The sequence below is a fragment of the Xiphias gladius genome, chromosome 23 (genome assembly GCF_016859285.1).
Source record: "Xiphias gladius isolate SHS-SW01 ecotype Sanya breed wild chromosome 23, ASM1685928v1, whole genome shotgun sequence".
NCBI classification, from domain to species: domain Eukaryota; kingdom Metazoa; phylum Chordata; class Actinopteri; order Istiophoriformes; family Xiphiidae; genus Xiphias; species Xiphias gladius.
Window position 1 is genome coordinate 20089809 of NC_053422.1, and position 20683 is coordinate 20110491.

General features: G+C 40.7%; 2 protein-coding genes across 8 annotated transcripts; one reads left to right on the forward strand and one right to left on the reverse strand.

Annotated features, from left to right (window-relative positions):
* Positions 1-1644: 1644 nt before the first annotated feature.
* On the forward strand, positions 1645-14356 carry rnf44 (ring finger protein 44). Of its 7 annotated transcripts, none has more exons than XM_040120358.1 (13): positions 3042-3506; positions 5282-5474; positions 6040-6262; positions 6487-6654; positions 7136-7309; positions 7440-7601; positions 9169-9284; positions 9619-9706; positions 10224-10345; positions 10445-10544; positions 10665-11593; positions 11797-11922; positions 14231-14356. In XM_040120358.1, exons 2-11 carry the CDS (start codon positions 5368-5370, stop codon positions 10725-10727), a joined length of 1323 nt encoding a protein of 440 aa, XP_039976292.1. In that variant the 5' UTR covers positions 3042-3506; positions 5282-5367; the 3' UTR covers positions 10728-11593; positions 11797-11922; positions 14231-14356. The 7 variants fall into 7 exon arrangements, with proteins under 7 accessions (XP_039976293.1, XP_039976292.1, XP_039976290.1 ...); XM_040120356.1 differs by having other exon boundaries at positions 10665-11579; XM_040120360.1 differs by having other exon boundaries at positions 10665-10817; positions 11449-11922.
* Positions 14357-15783: 1427 nt separating this feature from the next.
* On the reverse strand, positions 15784-20632 carry faf2 (Fas associated factor family member 2). The gene is made up of 11 exons (XM_040120275.1): positions 20495-20632; positions 19484-19552; positions 19180-19314; positions 18700-18776; positions 18479-18617; positions 18258-18343; positions 17931-18022; positions 17304-17481; positions 16889-17060; positions 16614-16757; positions 15784-16212 (listed from the first exon to the last, which is right to left on the reverse strand). Exons 1-11 carry the CDS (start codon positions 20555-20557, stop codon positions 16030-16032), a joined length of 1338 nt encoding a protein of 445 aa, XP_039976209.1. The 5' UTR covers positions 20558-20632; the 3' UTR covers positions 15784-16029.
* Positions 20633-20683: the final 51 nt, after the last annotated feature.

Sequence of the window (20683 nt, forward strand, 5' to 3'; positions counted from 1 at the left end):
ATGAGTCCTGATAATAAGACCGCTTTGGTCCAATATTAATGAATTAAGAAACATGATTGTGTGATGAGAATGACAGAATAATGTGGACAAAGTGCAATAAATAATAATAATGGATAACTTGTGCCAATCAGCATGTTGGAGGGTTTCACACAAGTGTTGATAGTTTCTTGTCTGATATAATTTATAAAATGTGGCATACCTCCCTTTTCACTCCTTTTCTCTTTATTACCTTCCTTTTTCAGGGTTAGGTTGGGTATGGAGTTGTATTTTTTTGGTACTTTTTAAAATATTTTTTCTCTTCCTTTTTTCTCTCTGTTATATCCTTTCTTTTGAACTCTTTATATGTTTTTTTTTCCAGTAAAAAAAACAAATTTCCCTGGTTTTCCTTGTGGAGGAACTTGTTTAATACCAAATGTAATAAATAACTGGTCATAAAAAAAGCATATAAATTACAAGTCATTAAGATCTAACTTGGGATAAGTTAACATCTTTTGAAGACATCATTAAGTTAGGTCACCACACAATCAAAAGAACAGACATTCCCAAAAAAAAGTCACCATAGAATAATCCCCTTAAACTTTAACTACTGAGCACACGCCTCCCTGTAATGTCTATTTGTTTTGAGCAGGTATGAAAAATAAAAGAAGTTGTGAATTTAAAAAAGGCACCTGTGGGGTTCCTCTATTAGTGTGGCACAAAAAAACAAAGTCCTAAAATGAGATAATATTTATAAAGGTTACTATAGAAGACTTGGCAGTTTCATATAAAAACTTTTCTCAAAATGTATAGTACTTTTTCCAAAAGAGAATTTCAACTCTTCATATTAATCCTGCATGGGGTCAAAACATAATCAGTGCAGCACTAGGGGAAAGTAAATAAGTAACTAAGCACATTTACTCAAGCCTGGACTGAGGTACAGTGTTGCAGTACTTTACTTTCATTTCCTGCTACTTCACACTTCCACTCCGCAACAAGTCTGGGGAAATACTCTACCACTGATCCCACTGCATTTATCTGCCAGCTATACTTAATAGTTGCTTTGAAGATTAAGATTATACATACAAAAAATAGGATCAGCAAAATATGATGTATTAGGGGTTACATTTCCCAATAAAGTAGGTAAAATTATTTTCACATGGACCATCTACAACATAATACTGCTTCTTTTTTTTTTACAGCATGTATAGTTATAATAAGACATTCATATAGTATATATTATTTTACCTTTGATACTTTTAGTAAATGTTGCAGGTTCTGTGCTTTTAATCAAGTAAAAAAAATTGAATGCATGAGCTTTACTTGTGCCAGACTATTTAAAACTGTGTTATCATTGCATGTAGGTTGTGGGTACTTCATCCCAGGATACAAATGAACGCTTTTCATAGGCGACCCAGAACTTTCGAGTCAGACCGGCACACTTTTTTCTGTCCATTACGGTAAAAAATGGCAGCGCGGCGTCTGCTCTCTGCTCTGGAAATGCGCAGGAATGGGGGTGTAACGGGGAAATGCAGAAACCCAAAACAACCGTGGGGCTGGGTAACCTTTCCCAAAACCAAAGAGCGGCGATTCCGGATGTGATCTCGGGGGGTCGCAAAGCCGCAAGGCCGCGCGATATTTAGTCTGACCGTGCTGGTGATACGCGAGTCTAATGTTTAGCACCTTTTTTCGCAGCAGTGGTGAAATCCACGGAATGTTCCACACGGGAACAGCTGACCACGGGATGCAGCACTTAGCCTAACGAGATGTGAAAATTACAAGGAGAATATCAGTGATCAGATGTTTGCATAATAACAATCAGGTAACGACACTGCTCCTCTTGTTACTGCTTCGTCTCGGTTGAATTGGGGAGATTTGCGGCGCGTGTTTACGGGAGATGCTTAGACGGGTTATTGGGGCTGTCATCCTGCTCAGCCTCCAGCCCCTCCTTGTTTCGCTGCTACCGAGTGCGATGTTGTAATGTTTACATTTAGGCTGCGTTGCGTAGCCCCGCTCCTCTCCTCAGCCAGCTCTTCATTTGTTGCCTGCTCCTGGATCCAGTCAAAACGCCAGCTCTGCTCCAATGCTCTGCGGTGAAGCAGTCAAAACAGACGAAGACATTTACTCATTAACTCTTACTGGGCAAACCGGGCCTGATGGGTAGCCCGTGAGGCCCGATAGGGGCTTGATCATTCTCAAGTGCAACATTCACATCCCCTCTTTGGCAGCCGCATTCGCTGTCCTGCAAAGACGTAAATGAGGAATGTCGTATGATGGCTGGCGGAGGATGTCTCCCACTCGATCATGCAAGTGCAATATTACATAACTGGCTGAGCAGTCTACAGTAGGACACTATGGCCTCCACTGAGAGCCAAAACAGACTGTAGGCCACAGCAGAGTTACAGACCTACAGTGAAGCACTGTGCTCTACAAATAAACACCCGGGGCATGTGGGCCGAAGCTAATGAGTTAAAATGACTTTTGGTTGAAATGGATCACTGGATGTTTTTCTTTTGTGAAGGGTTGCCACAAGAGAGATGTCTTAGTTGGGAAATTCCCCAACTTTTCTGGTTGATGGCGCTCAGATGGCTCGATATTTGACCAGGTTCTTTATTTGTAAAGAGTTTGACCTGTGCACACCTTCTTATTCTGTTTTCGATTTTATGAAATCATTTAGTATATAAAATCTTCACTCGAAAAGTAACCGGCCGCTTAACTGATGTAAGGGAGAGAAAAGTTCAATATTTCCCACAGAAGATGTGGAGGACTAGAGGTACGAAGTAGCAAAAAATGGAAACACGCAAGTAAAGTGCCTGAAGATTGTACTTCAGTACAGTACTTGAGTTAATGTATCTAGTAACTTTCCCCAGTAAGTAGGAACAAAAAGTAAAAACATAAGGTCGGAGTACGCATTCATTCTGTCATTGGGCCAACCATTCAGGTTGTGGAGATGGAGTTAAATGTTGTTTGTCACTAGTTTTTCTGGTGACCTGTAACGTCTCCGGAGGCTTATTGTTTGTAAACTACGTTGTGATACATTGTAGCCAGGGCTGTCTGGACGTCTGCTGTCTGTGTTTGCTGCGCGCCGATTGGCGGCTCAGAAAAGGAGGCGTGGTTTCACCATAACAATGCATTTCAAGGAACATACACGCGCCAAGGAATGTTTTCTGTCGCTGTGTCGTTAACGCTCTCGTTTCACACTTTTAACGGTGTCTCGTGCTCAGGTAAACGCTGCCGTCAACGGACAGGACGTTTTTGCGCTTTCCGAGGAAAACGGATTCCCTATGCAGCAGCTGGAAAGCGTTGTGTTAGCTGGTTAGCGTTAGCAGGCTAATCGCAGCTCCGTCGGGGACATTGTCGAAAATCTGTAGAAGAAAACAGCAGTCTTCAGTTAACGTCAGTTTCTACCGAGTGATGGTGGTTGGTTAGAGGCGGTTACACGCAGGGATAACTTGACAGGACACGACGTTTCGGAGACTGAAACACCTGCCATCCCCCCTTCTCACCGAGCAAGCAAACTAGCTAAGAAAGTAAGATTTTGGACTGTGTTGTTTGTTGGCCAACTCACATTGCTAAACGTGTGCGTACAGTGCCCCTCTCTCTCTCTCTCTCTCTCTCTCTCTCTCTCTCTCTCTCTCTCTCTCTGTGGTGTAACATGTTAGCTACACTGGGAGAAAACACAGTGATAGCTGAGCAGATGCCCTCACCATATATTAGCATGCTGGCTAAAGAGCTCGCTGGTCATCTGCAGCTGAGCCCTGCTATGTTTGGACAAAGCGTTAGCCTAGCTTGGCTAAAGTTAGCAGCTTCCCCTCAACAGGGGACGTCGAATTTGCCCTGGCACTGAGAAAACCAGCGGCTGCCACAAAGAGAGTGTTCCTAATTTCCGCAGCGATGTGTGCATGGTTTTGCATAATACTTGTGGGAAACGGTGTAACGGTACAGTGGCCTCCTAAAACTGCATGGTAGCGAGCGGTCCGCTTACCAACCATATCTTTTGTTGTTGCTTTGTCTTTTGAGCACATGGCTTTCCGTGTTTTTGTTCGGGCAGGCTGCAGCGACCCCTATTTATTCTGTCCCCGAACATACCATATTAATTACACTGCCACTTAAAACACCTCTGAATGTGCTATATTTTTGCCTTTTGCTTAAGCTCAACACATGTATCGGTGAAGTCTTTTTGATACCCTAAATTAAAGATGAAACTACGGAATATTTATAACTGAACAGGGATACGTTTGTGACTCTTTTCTTCATTAGACGTGACATGAATTTAGTTATAAATAGCCTAGATCTTGATCCGTGTTATTAGGCACCTGTAGCAGACAGCCTACTGTTATTTGTCTCATAATTGGTGTTAACACTGTCTTATGTGTTTTTAAGCAAGTATGGCCCTTTCCCCAGTGTATTTTCCATTTACAAAGCACTAATGTATGAGAAAAATATTTTAGTGAAACACCCAGCAGACATCATGGGAGGCAAATGTCATCTCACAAGAGAGGAAAAGGCAATGTGGAATTAAATATCCAGAGAAATTACCACAGGATTTGAAGTATTTTTGGACAAGCAGCTTTCACTGTCAAAAGGCACCTAGAAACGGGAGTGAAATGCTCTCGCAGACCTACTGTATGTTAATGCATGCAGAGAATGCCAGTAACAGTCACCATACGAATATGGAGAAGTTGGCTGATGCATGTGTCTAAGTACAGTGTTTAACTATGCCATTTCTATTAAAATATAAGAAGCCTGAATAAGGTCAGTGAAACTGAATTGTAGCAGTGAAGTGTATGATTCAATGATTATAAAATTCCCTGAACCAAAACATTTGCCCACATGCTTAATTTCTGCTTCAGTAAAATATGAGGTCACAAACATTTTCTCTGTTCCCGATATTCTTAATTCTAGGGGATTTAGGGCACAGCTGATTTGAAATTGGATCGCTTGAGATTTAACCTAGACTGCAAAGTAGAAGAGCTGTCACCAAAGTGGGGTCCAAATACCTTGAGTGGTCCTCAGAGAAATTTAACTTTACAATTTTTTCAACCTCTATTTTATTATCATGTAATTATATAATTATATTTTACAACATCATATCTAATCCCACTGGGCTGTGTTGTATAACGCATCAGGCAATCTGAATTTTTGATACAGGGTGTTACAATGCGACTGACACCATGGTTTTATTTTGAAGCTCACTTTCCGTAATGACTAGATGGTGTGCTCAGTTGAAAGATAAAGGCTATAGGAAGCTCTTGAGCATAAGAAGCAAAGTTGTTGATTTGTCCTTTTGTTGTGTTTTCTGCAGGGTTAAGACAATCAGAGGCAGCATACAAGTGCCTCCACTGTACTGTTTCCTTTCCCAGAGTGTGACTCGTCTGCACGACGTCACCAATGCGACCATGGGAAATAGCAGTAAATAGGCTGCCACCAACAGCCCCCTTAAACCCGAGGAGGTTCCTTGGAGAGCCCTGCAACGCCCCAGTGCATCTCAGGAGAAGGTAAGATCTTTGCCCTGTCTTTGCTTAAGACATTTTTTTCTTTTAAAGGTAGAATTTATTTATTTTGTTGTATCTAACGATTAAGATCGGGATGCTTTCAAAACATTACCAAATGTCAGCTTTGTGTGTGACTCATGTTGCCTTACTTGTAGGCGGAAGAGGAAAGCAATGTGAACCTATTATCATTAAAATAAGCCCCCACTGCAACACTTTCCCCCGTACTAAACATTCCAAAATGTGACTTGCTTATTTCCCTACACGATATACTAGTATGCTAGTAATTAGTGGCAAATGCTCATACTGATACGTTTTAATTCATTTTTAGACGTAAAAACAATATACCACTTACGACCACTTCTTCAAAAAAAAACACAGATTCTAACATTTAAACACATTTTAAGTGGTCTGTGTGGAAAAGCAGCCGTGCGCCTAGACTAAGGCAAATGAGAGCTCATTTTAAGGAAACAACATACTGTCCATTAACCTGATAAGTTTAGAGGGTTTATAGGGATTATGTATTGAACTATCTGTGGCAGTGATTAATTTTTTCTCTGTGATCTTACAGCCCACCAGTGAGACGCCAGTGGGGGAGACGAGACAGGCCTGTACTGCACACTTCCCTGGTCCAGGATGAGAACTTCCATCACCTGCTTTTCTCCCAGCATCACCAACAGGTTCCTTTAGATGAGTCCAGACAATACAGCCACACCAGCACACCACCACGCATGCTTCACCCTGCTGCTCACCTGCCCCAGCAGAGCCCCATCATGGTGGATCTACATGACCAGGTAAAACAACCAGAACAACCTGGTGGGTAAAGAAGTTATAACTTTTACTGAATATGACTTGCCATCTTGCCTGACCAAATGTTGTAGTAATGTGCAAATTTAATATGAAACATGCAGGGTGTGATGTAGCTGTTTGGAAGGAGTTCTTTTTGGCAGACAGGCTTCTGTTTTAGGCAGATTGTGGAGTCACCCCTTCTCCCCTTCCCCACTTCTTTTCTTAAAAGATGCACCAGGGATCAGTTCCAATATCATACACTGTTACGACGGTGACGACCCACGGATTTCCCATCCACACCGGGCAGCCCCTTCCAGGGTGCAACACTCAGCAGCTCCCAGCATGCTCGGTAATGTTCAGCGGACAGCTCTCTCTGCTCTGCTGCCTTCCTCCTCCTGTGAGTTTGAAAAGGAAGAGCCCAAATGTCAGTGGCATCCATGTAGCACACCATACCAGCCATGCAATCTGTCACTGTTCATGACTAACTAATAAGCGGCTGCTGTTACTAAGCAGGATTAGTAAAATAGTCTTGATGTTGGCACAATTATTAGCGGCAACACTTCAGCCAGAAAAATATGATTCTGTTGTACGTTTAGTTCATTATTTGTGGAAACAGACTTCAGAATAATATCTAGTGTGGTGCTGTACTGTCAGTGCTCTGGTTTTATGTGATGCATCGCCTCTGTTCACTGCACGCTTACAACATGCTTTCATTATAACTGCCTTACTGTGAATACGAGGAGCTAATTTACTTTGGTTAAGTGGAGGCCGCTTCAAAGTGTTGAGTTAAATTGTTGATGTAAACAAAAATCCAAAAAAGAAAATGGATTTGCGTAAATGTATGTCCCTTCTTGTGTGGTTTTTTTTCCTCTCCTCAGCTCATACAGGCATGTACGATGCAGCATATGCCAGTGTCTTATCAAGCCTTTCCACCCCTGATCTCCAGCGAACATTTTGTATTGCACCCAACCCCATCTGTACCCCCCCACCAGCCGCCTCACCTTACTCCTTTGAGCCAGTTTGTCCCTTTACAGCCTCAGCACCCACGCATGGTGAGTAGTTGACGGTATACACACGATTATTAATGAAAACACAGTCCAGTGCATGTAGAATGTTTACACTAATTTGGTCATTTGCATACACACTTTGAGTCTAATAGCAAAGTTTTCTCTCTCCTCTCAGCCTCTACAGAGGGTAGAGAATGAAGTTGACCTAAGAGGGGACCAGCACCCATTAGGGACCTTCTCCTACCCTCCCTCTCATCACCCACCAGCGCTGCCTCCTTCTCTGCCCCTGCAGTATCTTCCTCAAGAGCCTCTGCATCAGGAGCTTCCCTTCGGAGTGGTAAGACAGGCCCTCGGACATTTTTGGCCTTTTATTTTGCAGGGAAATCGACAGTGCACTTAGAACTCATTTTAGCATGACCTTCCTTACACCTACTCAGATCAACACATCAGTATACAGGGCATCTGTAGGTCTCGACAAGTCTTAAGAAGCATTTAATTTTACTTCAGTTTCCTTGAAAATGCCTTAGAGGGTATTAAAAGGTTTGGAATTAGATTTACAAGTCTTAAACTTTTTTTCTTGCCTGCCAGAGGCAGTATTGTTAGTTATAAAACATTTTTGTATCGGACTCTGGGCTGTTGGGAGAAGTTACACACTTTTAAACTAAAGATGGGATTGTTTCGACGGTGTATTGTGCACACAGGAGGCTGCTCAATCCTATTTTGTGGAGTTTCAGTCAGCACCATCGTGTCGATTTTTAACAATGACTTCACTGAAGTCAAATTAATTTATCATTTTAATTGGTTATTCCATCCATCCAGTTTTTATATCACTCATCCAGGTCCAAGTCACATTAATTGAATTAATTGCATATGCATACATACATTGATACTTTGGTTAGTATGACAGTGGAACAGGTATGGAATTGCATCTGTGTTGTATTAATAGGTTTTAGATTTAGCTTGGTGAGCCCTGCTGCAGAAACCCTGAGTAAAACTGCATTCTCATGCCGTTGGCCACTGAGCATCTCCGCTGCACCAGTCTTGGCCCAACTAACTTGCTCAAAGGCACCTAGGCGGTAGATGGGGGATAAGAGTGTTTCTCACCCAAGAAGTGCATATAAGCAAGAGGTAATAGGTTGAGTAAAGCTAAAGTTTAATAGCCCCTTTTCACAGTAGAAATTGTTACCCGTCAAACACAGGTGTAACAGAAAACATTAATTATTACATGGCAGTAATTGCTTGAGTGGATCATTAATCTTGTGCTCTTCCTGCTACGACAGGTCAAAATATCTGCTTAAACGGTGTATGAACCTAATTTATTTTGGAACAATAAAGAAACAAGTGTTATGATTTATTCATAAAGCTAAACTGGGGCAGAACCTGCAGTTGATGTTCTTGTTGATGTTGCTTTTATTAAAATTCAACTTAGCTCCTTTTTGTTACTGGCCAATAAAAATGCCATAACATATCACTGTCTTAACCAGTACCATGCACATTACTCACTTTACTTATTGCTGATTGAAAAAGAAATAGCATTACTTAAAAGTAGCAGTAAATAGTTACATTACTCATGACATTACCTGCTGTTGTTCAGCACAGCTCCGCCAACGTGCCTTCCAACAACTCCAGAGCTGCCACGTTTTGTCTTATACATTTAACACTTGTGGCTTATACTTAGAACTGTAATATAATTACTGACTTTGACATTTTAATCCCACACACTATTTGCTATCAAAACATTTGTCACAAAGTGTCACATTACTGTAAAACGGCTCTTGTATGTGCTGTTGTGCCTTGTTGTGTTTTTTACTCACTTTACAGTCAAATTAAAGAAGATAGTTCACTTTATTCACAGGCTTGTATTTTACATAATTTCATTAATATGTGTGTTTGTTTCTCTGCAGCCATATCCCCACATGTTGCCCCGGCGAGTAGGTGGTCAGAGATACCGCTTGCAGCAACCCCTCCCTCCTCCTCCACCCCCTCCATCTTACTACCCAGGCTTCCTCCCTTACTTCCTGTAAGTACCTGTGGTAGAAGCACCCTGTTTATGAAGTATAGAGGTCTGAATCGGGCAGTTGTTTACTTGATTGTAAAATGCCAGTAATACTAAGTTACTGGCCTCAGTGATCAAATGTTGTACTAGTTGTGTCAGAATACTGCAGCTGAGTTAGGGTTAACAGTGTGCTGCCCTTAAGCTTTTGCAACTCTGCTATTCAAAAAAGATTGGAGCAACGAAGAGACAGACACAGTAACTGTAGTTACCACTCATTGCCGGCATCTACAGAACAGGTGCTGCTTAGGATCACAGTGAAAGTTTGCTCAACAGGTTATGTTTCTCTATCTCTGCTCAGGTCAATGCTTCCTGTGCCTCCAACTGCAGTGGGCCCAGCCATCAGTCTAGACCTGGATGTGGATGATGTGGAGATGGAGAACTATGAGGTTAGTGTGGTGGTCAGAGGAAAACCAAACAAGGCCAAATTCAGCCTTTTTTCACACATTAAATATACAACAAAGGTTTGACGCTCTTTTTTTCACTGAGGAAAAACTAATTCTCCATTAGGTTAGCCATAACATAAACTAGGTTTTTGAGTTTTTAGAACAGTGAACAGTACCAGAGATTGTACATGAGTTTGACCCCATGGAATTCATGTAAACGTGTAGGGATTCACATGTACAATGAAGTTCTCATTTTATATCTAGTAAGAAATTCTATAGCTAGAAACAACACTAGACATCTTTTAAGGAAAAGTTACCTTTTTCCTTCTTTCACTATTCCATATCCAAGTTTAAAGGATGTGACTAAAATTATTTGGTGGCTGTGTGGAGCCCGTGCCAGGTTTATGACATTGCACATCCCAAGTAAGAAATGTCAATCAAAGTCCAAATTTAATCAACATTATCTCCCCCTCTCTGTCTCTCTGTCTCTCTCTCTCTCTCTCTCTCTCCATCTGTGTAGGCATTACTGAATCTGGCAGAGAGGTTGGGTGAAGCGAAACCACGTGGACTCTCAAAAGCAGATATAGAGCAACTTCCGTCCTACAGATTCAACTCAGAGAATCATCTATCTGAACAAACGCTGTAAGCCTTGTCCTCACCTTTGGAATAAAACAAACCACTTATGTTCAGTCCATGTAGATGTATCTACAGCCTGGTCATTTTTTCCTTTCTACCCCTCAGGTGTGTTGTGTGCTTTAGTGACTTTGAGTGTAGGCAGCTACTTCGGGTATTACCTTGTAACCACGAATTCCACGCCAAGTGTGTGGATAAATGGTTGAAGGTAAGTTGATGCCAGTTTTAAGACTTAAAGCATTCAAACTTTTTTCTCATTGTTTTGTGTGAGTACTGCCATATCAATAGTGGTTGGTGTTTTTATACGTTGTTTGCGCTTGACTTCCAGACCAATCGCACTTGTCCTATCTGCCGAGCCGATGCCTCGGACGTACACCGGGAGGTGGAGTGAGAGCTGTCTCTGAGTGCTGAACTGGAAAGCTGCACAAACCAGAGTCTGTCCCAAAGCCGGGGACACCTGCCACCCAACCTGCGTCCTCCAGTAAATATAGCTTGCCAACCCACTACTCCTGCCCCCTTCCTAAATAATAAGCAATCCAGGATTGTTTCTGGAACCTGTTGTACCTCTGCTGTGCTTCATGGTCTGAGTCTCATGAAACCCACTGCCTATTGCAGCCTATAGCCAGAGTTCTGGGATCGCCAGCCAGTTCTTTCTCTGCCCCCTCGTTGCAGATTCCAAAGATTTTCCCTACAATGCATTATTTGCTGCTTTTGTTTACAGGGTTTCATTTTTCTTTAAAGGATTTGGTTGTGGTGTTCATGAATTGTGGGCATCCAGCATTGGAAGAGGTGAGTTGGGAGCCTGGAGGATCATAGGCTGGACACCTTGTGCAATTAGCAGAAAAATAATAGGAATACTTCAACATGGATATCTGTGTTTGGAGGCGACGCCTGACCATCATAGATGCATGTTTGTGTAGGTGTTGGGCAAACTGACTTGTTAATAATGTATGTTCTGCAATAATGTATTGATAATTTCAACAGTTTTACCCCTTATTTGTTATAGATTTTGCCAATGCTATTGTGAAAGTGTGACTTGCTATGGTTAAATGCAGATTCTGTTAAGCCTGAGGTTATGGGACATGCAACTGTTGGGGTATCTTCTACCCCAGATTATCCACTCTGGAACACAGATCTGTACAAGAGCAGTCATGGATAAATGGACTGCGTCTTTTCGAGGTCATCTGGCATAACTGCACAAGTGCTACATCCACCCTCCACGTCGGCATTGTTCCTCTGGCAAGTGTGTACGCGTGTGTGCGTATTGTGCGTGTATGTTTGTCCTGTTCACAGACCCAATGCATTGTGTAACCACTGGATACAGGGCAGCATGCTAGGATTTGCATGAACTGTTGATTCAGACTAGCAATATTTTAATCAAGCATTGCCACCAAAATTATCAAATTTTAAGAAAAAGAAGAGACAAAGAAGCATACTAAAAGAACTGCTTGCTTATTCAGAAAGCGCCATGAGGGAAGACTAGCATGTGGTTCCAACCTGACCGCGTTAAAGGATGGGAGTCCTCGTCTGAAGGCTGTGCTGATGCCATAGACCTCTGGAGGCCTGTGCAGAAAGCAATATGTGCAGTGAGTGTCGAGTTTTAAATGAACATTTTCTTGCCCTTTTAGGACGACTGGGCTTTTTATTTCTTTGTTTGTGAGCCAAATCCAATATACAGATATAGCCTACTGTTCAAGATTTCAGATCTGCCTTCTTATGACCTTGACAAGCACAAACCTATTACTAATCCTGAAAATTACTTCCTCATTTCCGCTTGTTTTAATAGTATGCCTTTTTTTTTTTTTTTTTTTTTTAAGTTTTATTTATTGGTTTTATCTTCTAGAGAAAATACATTGAAGGAAACAGTTGGAGCACTAACAATGTTTGTGTATGGTATGTGTTATATTCTGGTAACTTGGTCAGGTCATCGTCTTAGGCCATGGTAATGGTGTTGTAAAAGAGCAACTGTATGTATAGCTTCAGTGTGAATGCTTTTAGATAAACATTTGAAGACAGAAGAATGTTGAAAACCCCTGTAGAAGTCACTGGTGACACTCCATTTTAGGCCAGCTGTCTGTATCCCACAGTGATCAAGACGGCCTTTGAATGACACAGAGCTGGAGTAATCAGTAGTGTAGAAACACTGTTAGACTTCTAGTTCCCTGCTTGTGTTCACACAAAAAAAAAAACAGGATATATTTGGGTTGGGAGGGAGAAGAGCAACAAATGAACTTTTACTTTTGATTCACTCTTGTCTCTTAACTGCCCCAGTAAGCACTAAAAGGCAGTTGTAACCTTTGCCCTTCACATGTAAAGGGATCTTGCCTTTTTCTCTACTTTTGTTTCTTAAGTGAATGTGAGTCTTTGACGTGTGTGCCACCTTCAAGAGAAAAAAAAAAAAAAAGAAGCCATTTAATGAGTTAAACCCACAGCTCTGAGAATTAACCTATGTGTACATATCTATTCGCTGGCATATATTGTAAGTTAAAAAAAATCACTCAGGGCCTCTCGGTATATAAAAAATAAATAAATAAAGGAGAACAGTCCATTTTAAATGGAAAGGATGCCATGAAAAGGGTATATCTGAATTTAGTTTGGTCGTTTTCCTCAGACCATAAATAATTTAATGTAATCAATTATAATATTCTGTTTTGTCTGAAATAGTAGATATTACATCATTTAAAGACAGGCATGCAAGAAAAAAAGATCAGTAAATATGTTATTGATATTCACTGAAAAGAGGCAATGTACACTGCAACTCATTACAAGTGTATTATTCAAACCTGTTTGACTTTTGTTCTTGTACTCAAACCATATGTTGAGACATAGCGGTTGTGATCCCATTTCTAAATGTGCCGCGGTGCACACTATTCTACCTAATTCACTCCCAAATCTACTTCAGAGGTGTTTGCATGACTTAAAAAAAAACAACAAAAAAAACAGTTAAACAAGTGTGTTATAGTGGAGGATATCTCAAAATCTGGTGGGGACCTATTTAATGGTGCACAATATGCATGCTTGTCAACCAGATCCCAACTGATTTTTAGCTCTAGTTGGCTTTGGGTTCTGGGGGTTTGGATCTTAATGCTCAGCTGATAACTGCCATGCATTGTACTGCACACATTTGTAATAGAACTGAATGACTACAAGATTTTATTGCGCTAACTTCATTTTATAGGAAAAAAAAAACCTGGTCTTGATTCCAGAAATTCTTACATACATTGTGTTACTGTTATTGCCCTAACGACTGAAAATAACATGCTCTGAAACTACTGTAGTTTATCAAAAGCCATAGTGAAAAGGTGCTAGATGTTCTGCTTTTAGGTATGAAAACTCACTTGCGTGAATGCAATAGTTTGTCATGGATCCCATGTATTCTTAAAGCATGTTATACTAATACCCCTAAACAATGTCAGTGGAAATCATTATAGTTTAAGGGATAAAAAAAAAAAAAGAATAAAGTGTTGTCATACTTATTTCAGTGTAGTACTGTACCTGCCTATCAGGCTCTTCCTCTCAGTGTATCAATATCTTAAAATGTATTGTTCACATATAGATACCTTAATTCATGTTGATGTTAGCACTATTATTTTTGGAGTAAATATTTAATTGACAATATCCAGCTACACTGTTAAATAAGAAGAGAACCTCCCATTAAGGTCTAGGTAATGAGGTAATTTTTAATGACAACTGAGAATAGAGTCTTGTAGTCTTTCTGTTAAGAGTTATTGAATAATCTCACAGCTTGTGTGGTGCAAAAATGTGTTCCAATAAGCAGCTAAAATTTATTTAGGATTTGTGATTGATTGCTCTGTAGATGCCATTTATTGTTTACCAATGATTTTTGCTGTGGTGGGATAGTGGTTTACTGTTCTTACTCTCCCTGGCCTCTAGGGGTCCTTGCCTGAACACCAGACTACCCACCCGCCAACAGAGCCAGGGGCATGTGTTCTGTGTTAGGCAGATATTTTGCTTTGGTACTTGCACATTTACAGTTACCTCATTTTTTCCATGTTTGTATTGGGGAGGGGGGGTAGGGGTGGGGGAGAAAACAACTAATATATATTATATATAGGAAATGGTTCTTATTAATGTTATAATTTTTCATTCCATTGGAATCATATTGTTTGTAGCATTTAACATAACTAGTTAGTGTATTATATATACATCTGTATACTGTTTGAAATTTTTAAGATTTGTACTTTTTTTAAATGAAAGTTGCTAGTTATGCTTTACCAAGTAGTGCAATCATATTTTTTTTTAATTGTTGTGGCTGATCTGAGAGGGTTGTTCACTAATAAATGTATGATGTATACCAATATCACACGTCTTATTTGACTGAAAGCTATTGAAAGGTCAAACTGCAGTATTTATAATAATGATGACACTAATCCCTCAGTGTACCTAAAATGTCATTCTGGTTAAAATAGTAAAGTCTGAAAACTACCTAAAATATCCCACTCATCAGAGTTACAGTTTCTCTTCATGGTGTTTCCCCACTCAACTCATGGCACAGACAAAAAAAGAAAAGCTGTTTATCTGAAGCACCATGTTAGAACAAGCAAGTCGTACATTCTCAGTAAACCCACGTTTTTAAAACGTTTTTAATTTATAGTTGGAAAATTACATCTTTACATGAGCCCATTTAGATGTTACAGGCAAAACAGGCATCTATGAGTAACCACAGGCACACTATGGGCAGACTTGGACTATACTAGATAAAGCCACATGTAAAAGCTGTGGCCTCAGTTAAATATTGTCTTTTTAAATTTATGAACTTGAGGCAGTCTGCTTTACATAGTAACAAACCTGCATTTGGTCATTTTATGACACACACGAGTCAAAAAAACAAGAGTCAGGTAAATTTGGAGGTTTTAAATATCTAACTTATGTACAGGTCATGGCTCATTTAAAACAGGGTTCCCATATTTCCTTTATGTCCAAATCCAGCAGCCTACTCCCTGAAGTAGTACATTTGCTCTCCACATCTCATGGATTAACAATCACAGCAATACCAAACCAAACTTTGACCAGTTCTGTGCTTGTCAGTCACTGTGGAGGAAGCATGTGTAAACTTAAGGCAAAAAGGGTGTTGAATTAGGACAAATGGAGCAAACATCTTTGACAAGAAGAAGAATAATTAAAAAAAAGCCAAGGCATTCACACCATCATAGAAATCCATAGTTCTCCATTCTGCATCCTGTGTGTATCAGTAGGTATTAATACAACCTGACTTTCTCAATTGCGCAGTTGGCATGAACTAATTTGGGATATGGTTCTGGTTTTGCACAAAGCTATGCTACTGTTTCAGTATATATTTCAGTAGATGATTAATCCTTTGCTGCAACAATTACTGGTGAGGAAGGACAAGAGTTAACTGGTAACTAGTACAGACAGTGGAAAGCAAACTTCTCTCTCCATACGGATACAAAGATGAGTTCAAGGAAGGACTTCAAGAAATATTTATTTGATAAAATTCAAGACTATCCAGGCTACTGGGAACCCTGTAAACACAACCAAACAAGGACTGGATGCAGGGTGGTTTGAATTTTTCCAGGTCAGAATTTTATCTCAATGATCCCTTGTGCATAATGGCCATTTAACAAAATAAGTAAAAAGGAAAAAAATGGGGGGCGGCTGGGCATTGAAGGAAAATGTGTTTTCCACGAAGAGGAGGTACTGTATGTCATCTCTTAATCGTCCGTAAGGTCCTGAACAAAAAGGACTTCGGAGCGGCTGAGTCCTGCCTCTTTCAGTGTTGGTGGATTGGGCTGCTCCTCAGTCGGGAGACAGGGCAAGACTCGGCGAGGGAAGTTTGTAACTATCTGAAACTTCTCTGGGGTTTCTTTCAAAGAGAAAAGGAAGTCGTATATTACCTGTGAAAGAAAAAATGGTCATGGGAATAGCTAATTAGTTGAAGTGATGGGACCATTCAGTGAAGAGAATAGCAGTATCTTAAAAAATGATTTCACATTTCCACATATGGACCAAGTCTGTATTGGATGAACATACAGTACTTATAATTATGGGTGTCAAACCATATGCCATTCACAGCATGCTTTGATAGCGCAAAGTTTTGTTCCAGCCTAAGACTAACATTATTATATGATGTGGTTTTACGCTGCCGTAAAAAGCACGTTTTGACATCCAGTGATAAAAATTTATTTGAGCTTTGACAGAAACTGTTTTCATTGTCAAATCTACTGAAAACCACTGCATAAGATAAATCAAGCAGGGTCAACTGGGTAAACAGAGCCTTGATAACTGTGGTACTCACCGTCAGAGACTGCCCAAAGAGGAATCGTCTCTCCACTCGTGTATCATTGGGCAGCTTAAACACTATTTTGACACTCTCTGGATCATCTGCAGGTGGCTCTGGAGGAAGACACTCCGACTTCCTCTCCTTCTCCTCTTCGAGTGTCTTGAGTCACACAACAAACAGTGACAACATGAATCAGAAAAAGACTATGTATTTAATTTTTTAAAAAACGGTAAGTTACAGTCTCTGTGTGTAAATTGGCATCTACAGCATAAATGGAAAATAAGACTCACTCTTCGTCTCCGCTCCTCGGCAAGAGCACTCTGTCGGACCTTCTCCTCCTCTTGCCTGCGCTGCTCCTGCTCCTCCCTTTTCTTTCGGTCCTTCTCCTGGTCTGCACGGAGGGAGGCCAGATAGGCCTCGTCCTGCTGCTGCCTTAGCACTTGGGTCTGATTCCTCTCCTCCCTGACAACAAAAACAGTCATTACACTGCACACTATTAACCGATTCTGGTACACTAGCAGAGTGTGGCATTAAACAGAGGACTATAAACTTAGGACTGAAAATGAAGTGAATTGCTACAGATAGTCATACTTTTAAAATTCAATCAAAATCACGACAACATGTAACTTCCACTTTTCTTTACATAAATTAGATGAAATGTCTGAAAGGAAAGCCATCCATTGTGAACTTATTGATTTCCCATACCGTTCAAGGCGTTCTGACATCAGATATGTTTGGTTGGCATCCATGATGAAGGTGAGCTGATTGATGAGGTCCTCTTGCTGAATCAGGCCCTCGAGCCTTCCCACCACTGTCATCTTGCGGTCCTTCAGCATTATCATGGCCAGGAATGGATAGGTGTTCTCCCGCAATGCTTGGGAAACTGAAACACACCCAAATATTATACAGTCAAATGTCACTCGTTCCACAGTGCTGCTACTATACATTTTACTACTTTAATTAGAAGGTGAGTTCACCCAAACACACAGACACACCAAACCATATCCACGTTAGCCTTTGTGGTAGCTACTATGCAAACACTTGCTGTTTTTATGTGCCAAAGTTTTAGGTTCTCAAGTGAGACTTCCTTTGCTTTTTTTTGATGATTTTCACAACACAAAAACAAAATAAACCTTTCAAGTTCCTTGTATTAGGGTGGTGATAGAAGTCTCAATGGAGAACTCAAAACCTGGGAACACAATCACCTCTTCACCTATGTACTTTTTTGTGATTAGGTCAAAGAAAAGGAGGGGCACATGGTCATAGTAACAAATGTTACATTAAATCTGATTCACAATAAAAGATGAGTTACATAAAAATAAATTTGCATACCTCTGTAGCCCTCAGGCTTGCTGGTTGAGCATGCCCAAAAGAGCATTCGCGTGTTGAGGAAGGTTATGACCTCTTCTGTACATAATGTGGAGCTATGTAGTAACAGATCAGTAGCACAAAACACAAAATTTAACAGAAAAGATCTTTTTCATGTCTACATGGTTAGAAAACACAAAGGTTATATACAAATACAAATATACTATAAAGTTATGTGCTTTCAAAACATGTAGCAAAAACCAAGCAGACTGCGCCTTGAGTAAAAAAACTCTAGCAACTGTACTTAACAGATAGTAACATAGACATAGGTATAAAAAATAAGTATCATACCGGGCGAACTCATCAGTGTCTTGATGATCATCCCCATGAAGGTACACTAATAGGTAGCGGAGCTCCCGCTTGGCATCATTCAGTGCCTACATGTTTCACGATAAACAAAAACATTACAACATATTGTAGTTTTTTCCCTGTTGAATGACTGAACTTCATTCAGAGCAGAAAAAGATGTGTGTATCAAGCTGGGCATTTGCACTCCATATATCTGAACTTACCTGGCTGTATGTTCCCTGGTAAAATACAGGATGTGCCCGACCATACTTCTCCTCAAAACTATGAATGAAGGACACAACATCTCCGACAGGGTCTGTCACACGACCACGAGGATCTGGCCTGATGAACCGCAGGGCAAACCTGGAAGAAAAATACATTGTGGCGATCGATTACGTTCCTTCTATCCAGCAGCTACAACTTTAGATAAATGTGCTTGAATTACCTGAATATGTCCAGAAGTGTGTAATATGTAAATCTGAATGGTAGCATTATCAGGTAGTAACTCCATCCTAGTAATCCCTGAAATGAAGAACCAATGCAGTTTATTAGGAAAAAAATCCATCTTTTCTATGTTTTGTGCAATAGAAATGCCATTAAAAATGAAGAAATCATTTAGAAGATGAAGAAACCACTTAGACTTACACTCCTTCAAGAACAAAGCTTAAAATTCACCTAATTTTCAGTCACCTAACTCATTATGTCAGAACGGTATCTGAGCGAGACCATCAACAACAAAAATATACATTAAGAAAGTCCAGACAGAATGTGGCTATATGTCAAACATCACCACGTTTTACAAAATATGGTATGAGCACTTTACAGGAATCCTCTATATTCATTTAATATTTTGTGAGGTGAAAATACTCTACAGCTACGCAGCCATATCATCCTAAAGCACAGACATGAAAGCCTGCAGACCTACCCTGGGTTGTGGCCTTGACACGATGTAACTATATACTCTATGGTCTGCTGTATTGACCTGTAATGGTCTGGATGGTGGAGGGTTAAACACACTGGGCACTCCTTCCTGCTCATTAAGTCTGTCTTGTACTGCAGCCTGAAACACAGAGTTAAATCCATCATACGTGAGTCAAGTCCTCCAATAATTTAAAAGAAAACAATGGCAGATGACAGCACAATTAACAGAATCTGTATAGGAATAAAAATGTAAAAGGAGCCATGAAAATCTTACTGTTAACCCTGCGGGACTTTAAAAAGCACTTTACCTCTATGTTCCAATTATGCTGCTCTAATGTTCGACGACATTGGTCCATTGACTCCAACCCGGTTAGGTCCTGTGAGACATGACAAGAAAAGACAGAATTAAGGCCTCAAGTTGCTCAGAAAGGCAGGGAAGTATGTTTGCCCGTGTACAGCCAGGGCTTCCTCCGGTAGCTCACATGCTACTGCTTTGCTGTGTCAAGTTCCTCCTGAACAAAAGTTAGCAAGAATCATACAAAACTAAACTGGCTCGGTTGTCAAAAGGTGTAAGAGTGAAATTATCAGTATAGCTGATTAACTACAATTTAGTTATCCAGCTATCTAACCTCAAAATTAACGTCAACATAAACAGAGAAGAAAATCGTTTACCCCAAGCAGGCTGACGTTAAAAGTTAGCTAGCTCTCCAAAACATCAAGAGATTTTAAGGGGTAGCTTTTCAATTGTGCACTATGAGAGCTACAACAGGCTACAAATTAAAGGGCGAAGAAAGTTGCATCACTGTTATTGTCATAAAACTGAAAATTTCATTTGGCATAGCTAAAAACAGTTGTGTCGTTGAGCAACATCAGTGACAGCTCGCTCATCACTGCTCTGCTAATGTTAACTCAGCAAGTGTTGAGGGGAGCGTCAGTGGAAACCCATCCTTAGCCAAGTTGATGTTAAGTCAAAAGTTACATCAAAAACGCACCACGAATGATGCTGATGAACAAAATTTGACTGAATGTGAGTAAAAACAACCCACACGTTATGCTATGCGAGTCCACCTGAGGCCCTTAAAGTGTGCTAACTTGTTAGCTAGTTTAGCTAATGTTAGCCAGCTTTGCTAACGTTAGCTGTGACTCCAGTTGACGGGTAACGTTAGGGGACTGGGGGTAACGTTACCGAAGTTGACTGTGCAAAAAGCGCTTCAACGCGCACGGTTTCTCCTGTTTACAGTGATTCAGTATCAATGAGAACGTATTAGCATATGAGGTTACAAACGGACACGTGTTAGTGTTGTATTTAGGCTGTCTACCTGAAACTGGAGGAGTTTTTCGGTCTGCGCCTGGGATAATTCTGGCTCCTCTGGCGCCGCCATCTTACCTCGCCAATCATCTAGCAAGGCGTAACAACGTCAACTGCCTTTTCCCGGTGCGGGCCGTGCTGTCACGGCCTCCGCGGGCTATCGCCGCCTAGCTGTACGGAGGTCACCACGTCTGCGCAG

Excerpts from the sequence above, each read along its gene's own strand:
- rnf44 (XM_040120359.1), top strand. The coding sequence starts at position 5,368 with ATGCGACCATGGGAAATAGCAGTAAATAGGCTGCCACCAACAGCCCCC. Across the intron at positions 6,655-7,135 it reads TCTGCTGCCTTCCTCCTCCT|CTCATACAGGCATGTACGAT; the intron begins GTGAGTTTGAAA and ends TCCTCTCCTCAG. Across the intron at positions 9,707-10,223 it reads TGGAGATGGAGAACTATGAG|GCATTACTGAATCTGGCAGA; the intron begins GTTAGTGTGGTG and ends CCATCTGTGTAG.
- faf2 (XM_040120275.1), bottom strand. The coding sequence starts at position 20,557 with ATGGCGGCGCCAGAGGAGCCAGAATTATCCCAGGCGCAGACCGAAAAA. Across the intron at positions 19,315-19,483 it reads AGCATAATTGGAACATAGAG|GCTGCAGTACAAGACAGACT; the intron begins GTAAAGTGCTTT and ends TCTGTGTTTCAG. Across the intron at positions 16,213-16,613 it reads TCTTTGGGCAGTCTCTGACG|GTAATATACGACTTCCTTTT; the intron begins GTGAGTACCACA and ends TTTCTTTCACAG.